At 39.0% G+C, this 11,820-nt stretch overlaps 1 protein-coding gene across 4 annotated transcripts in view; it reads left to right on the top strand.

Annotated features, from left to right (window-relative positions):
* negr1 (neuronal growth regulator 1) overlaps positions 1–11,820 on the top strand; it is a 208,533-nt gene that overhangs the window by 144,510 nt on the left and 52,203 nt on the right. For 2 of the 4 annotated variants that reach the window (XM_013999966.1, XM_013999950.1), the window contains exon 7: positions 3,530–3,571. The exons of the other annotated variants lie outside the window; for them this stretch is intronic. In XM_013999966.1, coding sequence (XP_013855420.1) covers positions 3,530–3,571 — 42 coding nt within the window. The remainder of the gene's footprint in view (positions 1–3,529; positions 3,572–11,820) is intronic. 4 annotated transcript variants of the gene reach the window in all.

Genomic DNA, 11,820 nt, shown 5'->3' with positions numbered 1-11,820 from the left:
CACACACACACACACACACACACACACACACACACACACACACACACTTTGATTTTGTCTGAACTGCTTAAAGAACAAAAGGACATCCTGACATTACATTGTATTTTTGTTTTATTTGGTTTATTTCTTACAAAACTAAAAAAGGGACACGAGAAATTCTAATATTCAGATGTTTTGATTTTCAAACACAAACCAAACTAAAGCATGTTGAATATATTCAGCGTTTTAAATTATCTGTAATTTCCCCAAAGCACACGTGCTGTATTGCAACATTTACCTTTCATTTGAATGGCTCCATTTCCATATTTAGGCAATCAGGAAAAAAAAAGCCATTAACATTTTCCAGTTTTATGGCAATGAGGGAAATGTTTTGTGCCGAAGCTGAGCGTTCATTTAGAAGCCTAGCGGGCAACGAACACTTTTCCGCTCCCACACCACACCTACCCTTTCGGAGTCTGGCAGGAGACATGATGTACTGCCATAGGGACCTTCATCCCTGGACAACTCATCTCAGTGTGTGCTCAAAGGAATATACATACACTGGCCAGCATAAAAAAAAATTGCATAAGACGAATAGCTAATTAGCTGGCTCACAGATAAATACAGCCTTTAACACCAACTGTTCCATCACTGTGTAGGCATAAAGTGAGGTGGATGTTTAAGAATAGTTAAACAGCTCATACTATATAAGTAATCTGTCTCTGTGTGAACAATAACTTCACATTATACAGTACTCAAATGGATTAGTTAGAACAAATTAGACACCTACAATGCTTAAACTTTATGTAATTTATTTAAAATTTGCAGTTTACTTGTGAATGTTTAGGATAATTAGTGATTGCTAATATTGATTAAGAAAGTATTTCTGTAATTTATGAATGGATTAAGTTACTAAATCCTAAAAAGAATTAAACTGATTTGTTCATTTATTAATAAAAACTCCTTAATTTGTTTAAAGTTACAATAATTCTGTGCTGCTAGGTCCAACAGTCTCTTACATTGTCTCATCCACAAAAAGCATTAAGAAAAAAAAGTGTTTTTATCTTGTAAGTGAGCAGGCGGTACGAAGAGTTGGACGACGTATACAATATGCAAAAAGATGTGCAGCTCTCCTGAACGAGGGAAGCCGTAAAAGTCAGAGTGGAGCGACGACGGAGAGATTGCATGTCAAAAGATACGCTCCACAGTAATGGAGGAGTGTCTGAGAGCTCATGAAATGATTCACTGGCGAATTCATGCTCAAGTATTAATCAGATGGCACCCGCTTGACTTTTTTTTTGAAGAAAATAACTTAAAAAGAAACTGACTTCACATATCTTCTCCCCCAGGAGGGCTTAAAGAAGAAACATTTGTGGAAGAAAAGATGAATTCGACCATTTTCTCACCAATAAACCGAGGGTGGAAGAAGCATATAATTTCATGTATGAATGCTGATTCTTTCACAATTTTACCGTCAAACAGGATGATGAAATCGAATGAAAGCAAATGTTTTATTGTCGTTGGCATAACAGCGGTTTGTTAAACAGCAACACAGTCATTACACAGTTGTTAGAGCACTTCAGAAAAGTGACATGGAGGCGGAAAAGATTGGGAGTGTGCCGTGGAGCACGGTGAGCATCGTTTGCCCTGCAAATGGAAATGGCCATATTGAGTTTCCATGTAAATGGATTAAAGTGGGGAGTTTAAGTATGCCTTTTGCACTATTGCCTGGCCTAGATACACCGGTTTACTGTGACAACTTAAAGAAATATACTTTCTGGACCCAGAATGTGAGGTATAATCATGGCTGCCATGGTTTCCTATGTGACGAATAAACTCCTCGTCCTTAAAGCCTTTTGGAAGAAGGCGGCGCATCTAGTACTTGCCTGAGCAGCATATACATCACAAGTTGTACAGTCTGCCCATAAATTACACAATTTCCCCCTATTTTGCATGTATGCAGACATATAAAAGTCCAAATTTATTTAAGTCTGTAAGGAAATAATTTTTGCCAGCTCTCTGCCCACTGTTATCTCCACCCCATTCCCACCCCACTTTGTTTTTTTCCTAAGTCCTACGAATATTTTGTGAAAAAACAAAGATTTCTGAGGGTCAAGATACAGGTAAATGTCTGAAGGAGTTGCCGTGCATGGCAGTACGCAGTAGACTCCTGCTTAAGTAGTTAGGTAGAACATGTATCTATATTCGTCTATATTGGTCTCAAATTGTGACCATATGTCCAGATTCCTCATGAGAAATGCTCAAAAAGAGATCACACAACTTTAAAGGAACAACAACTCAATAAATTGGATCTCCTATCTTTACCACATGGAACCTGCTTCCTTGAAAATACCATATTTTGTACAAAATGCCTGTTCTTGATTTTTAATCTCTTTCTGGGGTAGAGCAGACTGAAACAACTCTTGCAGTGCAGGATTGAATTCATGCTCCTTCATCAGGTCACTCGGCAAGATAGACAAAGGGATATTAGACATGAAAAACACTGGCGAGTAATTATTCTCCATTTCTGAGTTTCCCCCATCCAACTCCAAAACATCAAACAAAGTCATAGCTCTTGTCACTGAACACGCCTGAAATACTTCTGGATTGAATTTTTGGTTTATATCAAGCCTACTACTAACCAACGATAGTAAAGTCTGTCCTGCCCACACAGTCCACTAATACTCAGCCCAAATACTGCAAAGAATGGTGGCCCTTTGTTGGCACAGATGTGGCACGCCCTCTTAAAAACAGTGCCATCATTGCCAGACCTGGTCCACATCCAGCTGACATCTTGCCATACCTGCAGTCAGCCAGCTTGACACCAGATCTGGCCCACACCTGTCTGCTCTGTGGGATGTATTTTACATATACGGTACATTTGAAGAAGACAGATCTCACCCAGCCCTACTTTCCACACACTGGACCGGACATTTCTTGGTGTCACGCTAATCTATCCCCCAAATGCCATCAGTGGCTCAGCCAGAAATGAGTCTATAAATTAATCAGATTGAGACTCTGAGTTCTCCCCTCCATGGGATTAAACCCAGACTAGAGTTTCTCTTCTTCCTTCATTATGTAGACATTTCATACATCCTAAAATAGACATTAAAATAGAAAACTGGACTTCAGTTTGTGAAGGAGGAAGCTGCGGTTTAACCTGGACGTGCTGATGGAAGTATGAGTGCTACCTGAGCACGGTGTGATCCACCAAACTGCGAAAGAGTTTTAAGCGGAGCTACAGCTTCTGGGTTTGTTTGTTTTTTAATTATTATTTATCAACTTTTTGTCTCAGCTGTAATTTATGCTAATCTGAAACATCTGGGGGGGAGAGTAAAACATGTTGTTTTTAAGCAGGCAGAAGTTGCATCTCGCCACAGAGACATTAGTGCTGAATGCATGGAGAGGATTTGTCTCCATCCCCTGTCCTTTTGTCCTTGCATGCGTTTTTCTTCCTTTCTTTTTGTTTCACGTCTCCATTCTGTTAATAATACATGAATGTCCTCTTTCCCTCCCCCTTCTCTCCCCCTCCCCCTCTCCTCCCCTGTAGCAATTATTGAGCCCACCACCACTAGTGCTGTCTCAAGCCCAGGTCAGTATATGTCACCATGCTGTACACCTTGATCAGCAAAGAGGTCCGCTGCCTCATACTGACCCTAGCCCAGTCCCCCCACCACCACCACCTTCATTTTGATTTTGTCCAATTTGCTGGCTGGAATGCCTGCTAGGTTTACAGCTTCGTTGTATTTTCTGTTCTTTAATTTATTTGCATTAATGTTTTTGTTTTTTTATCGCTAATTTTGGTTTGGCTTCTACAGTTTGGCTACATGTTCTTCTGGCAGCCTGTGCCATTGCAACCAACCCCCCCTCCTCTCCCCGCCCCTACCTTTCATTACCCACCACCCCCCACTTGGAGCAAAACTGTAGTGTCATCAAGTGGCTGTTCCATAAACGTTTTGGGTCTGATGCTTTTCATATTGCTGATTGTCTTCTTCTCCTGGCTTTCTCACTGCTCTCCTGCATTAGACGTCAAAAGCAGGACACTGAAAATGGCAGAAAGGGCCTCTGTTTGTTAGAGACGTAATCTCCGCCGTCCTTTTTCACTCCCCTTCTACCCACGTTTCACTTCTTTTCTTGCCCGCCTATACGTTTTCTGTTTGTTCTTGTCTCTCTTTTAGCACAGCCGGTCGGCGCTCCGCCTCTCTCTTTAACCTGATCTCCTTCCAGCGCCGTTGTCGTTGCCACGCTTTCAATGTCACCCTCGTTTTCCCCGTCCCCGCTCTCTTCTACTGTTTCCACATTCCAGCCAACAGTAATCCCCACTGCCTGGTTGTCTTTTCTTCCTTTGTAACGGTCTTAGCAAGTCGAAATTGTAATCTCTCTCGCTGGTCACATTATTTTTGCTTAATACTCGAAACATACTCATATTCAAGCTAAAACGACCCTCTCTGCATAACAGATATACTGTATGTAGTTAGTAAAATGAAAACAATACTCAGCAGTTCACAGATAACACGTTTCAGGATTAATTTGCTAAGTGTTTCTTTGATTTTTGCATACAGCTCGACACGATTCCCTACCTGTCTCTCCGAACCAAATATAATTATCCACGGAGATTTCTGCCAGATAACAAGCTAAAATAAGCTCGGCAACAACAAGCCGTCCTGGCATGGCCCTGAACTCTCATTTGATTGAACGTCTGCAGAACAAATGACAATTTCATGGTCCAAAGGAGCACCAGTGGTTTCAGCCGTCGAGATAAACTCACTCCGTTAGCAACTATTCTTGTTTCTCTCTAAGTTGTTTGAAGTTAATTTTGCGATGGTGCCCTTTTGTTAAATGAAAATTAATTTAGATTTCTGTCAGGAACTCTTCATCCCAACTACTGTGTACTGAACTGAATTATTAGTTGGAACAAGTTACTATCTGCTTTTATGTCTTGTGTGCATGAGTTTGGGAAGATGTGGTCCCTGAGTGTTGGAATTGACTCGAATCGGGAGGAAATCTGAAGTGGAAACCAACATTTGCTGCAGTGCATAATTCAGTCCAATGACACAAAAACAAATCACACTGCATTAAAACAAGATGACAGGGAACATCAGTCATAGTGATTTTATTTCTAACCTTGTGCCAGTGTGTAAACGTAATCATGGACCTACTAAATAGTTGTTTTGTAGCTCATTTAGATCCTGTTTTTGCGGTTGTTAGAAGGTTGTTTGACTCACTGACGATCTTATTTAAGACACAACCTTGTGCCACACTTTGTGTTCCACTTCCCAGTCACTGCTGAACACCATCTCTTTTAAAGCCTATGATGCATCTGTCTGAATTGGTGTTTACTTGGAGAGGGCTGAATCTAACTGTAATAAAAAGAAATGCGGCTGCAAATAAAACTGAACGTCCTCAGCTGCAAATCAGTGTTGACCTTTACGCATTTCTGCACAAAAGCCGACAGTAATAGTACCCAACAGAGCACTCTGATGATGACTCTGAGATCCCACACGGCGCTGCATCAAGTCATGAGGATGAACTTTACTGGGTTTGGGACAGTGTGGAGGAAGAAACACGGAGAAGAAAGATGATGCCTGCTCTGAATAATCCCTCCTACCTATTCTGTGATGAACTGTGGCAGATGGACGTCACATTCAGCCACCAGCTCATTCAGCCAAAGAGCAAAACGGAGCGCTCTTTCATGCCCACTGCCATCACACGCCACCACAGCCAACGTGACCACAGCCAAAGCCAGCTGTGCCCCCCCACATGCCCCTCACCTCCGTCCAACTCCCACTCAGCCGGAGCTGTCACACTCACTGCTCTCTCCTCCTCGGCTCCCAACATCCAGATTCAGATGCACTGGTCCATGTGTGCTACCTCTTAACCATAATGAGTAGTCTGGGGAAATATACCCTTCTTCCTTTTATAGCCAAGATGAGTGGATCAATACCCCTGCCATGTCTGTTCATTAAACATAAAGACTAAAGGATGGTTTTGGCTAACAAAATGTGAATATAGAGTAAACGTTTGCTGCAATTTCTCAAAGACTGAAGTATCTTTTTGCCCAAACAATTGTAGTCAGTGCCTACAGACAAAAGATCATAAACAATGGGTGATTTGGGTTACTTGTAATCAAAAGATATGACAAAACCTACATATATTAGGCCTGTTCATAGGTTTTATTGGGTTGCATTAAGATATATGTTGTTGTTCATTACGGTATACCAACCATCCTAATCCTATCCTATTATGGTTCTGACACTAAAGCCTCGAACACCATAAAGCCCTTCAAGTGACATGCTATATCATGTGCTTAATCCGTGAAAAGCTTAAGAGTAAAAGTGACAAGATGTGTCGCTGGTAGTCATAATTTGTCATCTTTATAAACTGCAGGGGTGTCTCCTTCACTTCTGATCTCAGCTCAACCAAATGTCTACTTCTTACAGCTTCACATTCACAGCATAAAGTATTATTTTAGCAATGTTTCTAAAATATGTTTCATAGGACAAGAATATATTTTTATATGTAACTGGCATAATACCCCGCCCCCTTTAAGATTAGTTTCCGTAAAGTAACTTATGTAATAACTGCATACAGTTGCATTGAAAGAAAGTCACTTTTCTAGTGTTTATTTATTTCATGAAGTTTAACTTTGACATTAAAGTTGTTCAAACCGGGGAACACCAATGGTTTAATATTTACCAGGAAGACAGTGTCTTTTATTTTTCTAGTAGTTTGACACATATAAGTTAAAAAAACATTAATCAGCTTAACCACTGAACATATTTTTAACAAATAACTTTTTGGCGGATTTACAGACAATCAACAAGAAAACATCAATGAATAGACTAGAACATAATGTTTACATCATGCAAACATATTTAGAGTAAATCAAACAAGTGCCTTTAAGGGTTTTTTGTTTGTTTTGAGAGTAGATTTATTTTCTGTTGATTTTTAGGATCTACTATTTAATACTAAAAAATACCTTTTGCTCATTTTGTCTTGGAATTTCCTAACAACTTTAGAAATATCACACATATCTACACCTGCCAGCTAAACGCAGACAGGAAAAGAAACCATCTGTCTCTGAATTTTCACAAGTTTTCTTTTTTTTTTTTATCTTTCATACCTTGACTGTTTACACTGCCCTTGTTAAGAAAAAAAATAATTTATTACATTTTGATTAAATTGAAGGTCTTCAGCCTGTTTTTAGCTTTAGTGTATGGATTTATGTGCATTTTTCCAAAACATAGCTCACAGCTCCAACACTATAAAGCAGCTGGCCTGGTGCCATCCTGTCATCCAAATGAAATGTAGATCTGTGATAATGGCATATGCTCCCATTGGCTGCTACTTCTGTTTATTTACACAAATCACCTGACAGGAGGAAAACAGCGCTCTCATCACCGTGCTGAGGCACGATTTTTTGTTTTTGAAGCTCCGCACGCCTTGTAAAATGAATCTAACATGCAGCGAACATAATACGGGTAGTCTTTTTTTTTTCCATATTTGTGAGGTTAACTTCCAAATGAACTAAATGAAGACAGCCTTATTGTAGTTAAATAAAGATAATCTCCGGTTTAGCCCGTTTTTATTCTACTTTGTTCTGCCTCTGATATAACTAATTAGCGACATGCTAATTTGCATCGTAAAGATTTAATAAACAATTTGACCCCATTTTGACTAAATATGAAGCCTCAAGAGATCAGAGAAACGATGGATAGTGGAAATATGATGTTGGGAAAATGTGGAGAAGCCCATAAAAAAGCTAAATATCTGACCGATTTTAATAGATTAAATCCAGTCTGGCGTTGATGGCGTTGATTCTTGTAGAGGCACTAATAAGATTAAGGTTTCTTTACAAAGATGTTTTGAAAGAGGGAAAAATTTCCCCGACTCGTTGAAGCCTGTTTCCTGATTGCTTCAGAGCTTTAATGGGTCACACGTCTTTCTTTATTCAAGGTCCAGGGCACAACATCAAAGAGATAATCTACCTTATTAAGCATTCTTCCAAAGTCCTCCAAAATTCAAGTCACTCACTGAGCTCCCCCAAGGCTTCCAATGTTGTGCTTATCAAATTATTTTTTACAAGCATGCAAAAGCATCTTTAATTCTTTAATCAAAGGTTAATCTGTCTTAAAACTGGCAAAATGTCTTCATGTGATGATGACTTTTTATAGGTTATGCTTCTGGGTTTTTTTTTTTTTTTTGTCTTTTTATTGTTAATTTGATTTGAGCTGGATCCCAAGGCTGACTCTGTTTGTTTCACACAGCATGAGGCCATCCCAGTGAGTACACATCTTTTACTCTATAGCTCTGAATTAATAGAGTCTCCTGATGATCTCTTTAGAAGTACTGCCATGATTCTGACTGGAAGAAACACAGTTTGTCTTTTTAATCGTGTTATTCATTTTTCGACATCCAGCTGATTTTTAAAACACAACAGTTTTCGACTTTAGCTCTGACACATAATGCATCCGTAACTGATATTGCTGAAGTTTAGTCTCTTTTGGGCTCCTGTACCGGGCCTTAGGCTGCTCCATTACTCATAAGAGTTCCAGTTTTAGGCCCTGTTTTGTACTGTAATGCAACACCAAAGCATTTCTGCTCTGTTTCCAGATTCTTTTTGAACCCAGAATGCATAATTATTGTACAATATGACATTATCACCTTAGTTGTTTTACTTAGTTTGTTCTTTATTAAGTAAAATGTTCAATAAGTTACAACACATTTATGTATCAAAAAGAACAGTATCTACATGAGGGGTGTCAAACTCATTTTCTTTGAGGACCACATGATGGTGGTCCTCAAAGGGTCAGTTGTAATTGACTTTGATGTTTCATTTCTTCTCTTTTCTGCGRCTGAGCATAGCTAACAAATAACTGAGCTCTACATGGTATTTCCTGCATAGAAACAGTGTTTTAACACATACTCTCATAAACCCTGAAAAGTACTACATGTACAACTGACTAAATGTGCAATAAATAATACAGAAATACTGTTAAAAGTCAAAGTAAGAGAGTTTTACTCGCTGTTGAGGGGTGGTGAGTAGCTGCCATGTCGAATTCTGAACTGTCCAATATTCCCACAGGGAATTCCCACTTGAGAATTTCACTTTATGACTTCTAAGTGGGAAATTCCCTCTTCCTAGTACAACTGGGATGCAGAAAAAATAGTGTGAAAATACCGTGGAGATTATACATGTGGAAATTTGCTGACTGCTGGCTACTTTGGAACCCTGTACACCTCCACCTAGTGGTGGGATTCTGTGATTTTTCTTGTAAAATAATCAACATGTATTATGGGAGATGTAGTTAATGGTCAGTGCTGGCTTTAAAGTAACATATTTTGAAGGTCTCGTGAGCCAAAGAAAATGCTGCAGCTGGCCAAATTTAGCCCACGGGCCTTAAGTTTAACACATTTAATCTACATGAATAGTGTTTATATTATTTTATAGGATTGTGACAGGATTAAAAGGGGTTTTAGATTAATTAAATAAATTATTTATTCATTTATTTGTTAAATGATTACACAACATCAAATTTCTTGTATTTAAAAATACTTGGTCAATAAATCGTGTTCTGATTCTGATTAATGAGCAGAGTGGTCCTGCTCTCAGGACATGCAGCAGTGCAAACTGCCAGCATTTCTCAGACATATGCTCCAACATATGCTACAGGTCCTCGTGGATTACTGGAGAATTCATTTTTATTGATAACTTAAATACTGTCTCATCCTGAATTAATGAGGCTGCCCTGGTTAAGGTGGGATATTCATATAAATTAAAAGAAGGATCCAAATAGAAGCTATAAGATTCAATAATCAGGTTTTGATCTCATTATTTTCAAGCAGAACAAAGACTGAGAATAAAGTTTCTTTTGTTGTTTTGGGATGAGTAGCATCATTAAACTAATCACTGTTAGTCATCAGGTAATGCACATATTATGTTTTCTGCTCCATTTTCTTCTTCAAACAAAAAAGAAATGGTTGTGTTTTTAGACATTATTACTTTAGTAAATAAATATTTTGTAACTGGACATTCGAAATTAGCCAGATTTGTGTTCCCTTGCAAGGACAGAGCATCTGCTTTTGCACTTTGTTTTCCATGAGCAAACTTGCAAAAAATAAAGAAAACAAAGTTTTCACAGTGCCGTTTCATCTATTAGAGTGTAATAACACATTACAGTAGAAGACGCAAGTTTTTTTCACCACATATTCCCGGCCACCTACCTGCTTCTGCAGCCATTTAAACCACAGCAGAGTTCCTCAACTTTTCAAATACTAAAAACTATTTAAGGTGTTAGAGTCCTTACCATGAGATTAACCACACAGAACTTTTAAGAGAATTCAGTTTTAAGTTCCTAAAAACCATTATTATAACAACACACATGAACAGTGTTCATTTATCCTTCTGTAGCCAAAAGTGCTGAAGTTAAGTTGCGTCAAGTGGCAATTATGTTTAACAGCCAATGTGGCTGCTAGCTGCTGAGGTTTGTGAGTCATTTCCAGTTAATGTGCATATAAAAACATTTCACTTATGAAATATTGAACGGGCTGTAGTATCCACCGATAAGCTTTTACCAAGGTCTTGTATAAGTGGAGCTGTGCTGCGGATCCCACAGGACCGAACTTGTTGAAGCTAGTGGGTTAAACTGCTCTACGACAAACAGCCCTGCCTCTGCATTACCCAGCATGCCTGTTGTCAGACACACTGAGCTACCTCACAGATAATCCTTTTTTGGGAGTGCACTTTTTTATTTTTTCTGCCAGCTGTTATCACTTATATGGTAGCGAGATCAAGAACGGTGCAAACACCTTCCACGCACACACACACCCCTCCAAACGTGTTGCCACCCCAGCTCCTGGACCGTTCAGTTTGTTTTGAGGTGATATGCTGACCTTCATTTTTACTGAGCTCCAACTCCACTATCACCTCTGGAAGGACCTGATAAGCAGGTGGCATGTCATCTATCATACTTGACCCCTTGATCCTTTGGCGATGTAAATAGACAATGGATTTGGTCAGGTGGTAGAAGCACCCTGCAGGCTTCTCCAGTTAGAGGGAAAAAAAACAACAACTCTGTTTCRATGATTAGGTGCAAAAGCACATAATTCCTGGTGAAAAGCCAGCATGTACTCCCACTCTCACATGAACATTACATGTCTAATGAAAAGTAAACAGAAACACAAAAGTCTCCAATGACTGTATGTAAAATAAGCATAATGCGCTACATTACAGCAAGTCTATCCAGCACTTAGTGAGGTTGATTTTACTGCGCCGAGGAGCTTTACAGCATGATCCTCTGTTATATCAATGCTTGCCAGAGTTCATTTACGTGATCAACAGTTTACATTCCCTCTGAAAACATTTGCATTACCATACAGTAAGAAATGTGTTTTCAGGAAATGAAAGGTGTTCCTTTGATCTTAGAATAACACACAGTATGATTGCCATGTGATCTTCAGTTTTCCTGCTTTATTTTCTCTTATTGGGTGTTAATCAGGTCAGATTGGTGCACAGTTGTTTCTCTGGTCTGAGTCATTAAGAGAAAAAAATTGTTTGGACATTTTGTTAAAAAATAATATAGAATTTTCTGTTTGTTATATGTTGGAAATAGCAACAATAAATGTTTTGTATGTGTGTGAGTTTTAGTCTTTACCTTTCACCTTAATTCACCAAGGGACATGAGCTGCATTCAACAAACTAATCACTGCAGCAACATGGATGCCATATGTTCGAATAAATTGCAATATTTCCTTTATATTACTGACCTGGGGGGTTGCAATACAAATGCTGGTGGTTGTCAGGTGGGGCAAACATTGCTTATTCTTGTTGTGGTTGTCAAC

The sequence above is a fragment of the Austrofundulus limnaeus genome, unplaced genomic scaffold (assembly GCF_001266775.1).
Source record: "Austrofundulus limnaeus strain Quisiro unplaced genomic scaffold, Austrofundulus_limnaeus-1.0 Scaffold8, whole genome shotgun sequence".
Classification (NCBI taxonomy): domain Eukaryota; kingdom Metazoa; phylum Chordata; class Actinopteri; order Cyprinodontiformes; family Rivulidae; genus Austrofundulus; species Austrofundulus limnaeus.
The sequence above is the reverse complement of the archived record's forward strand: the minus strand, read 5'-3'. Positions and strand labels throughout refer to the sequence as shown.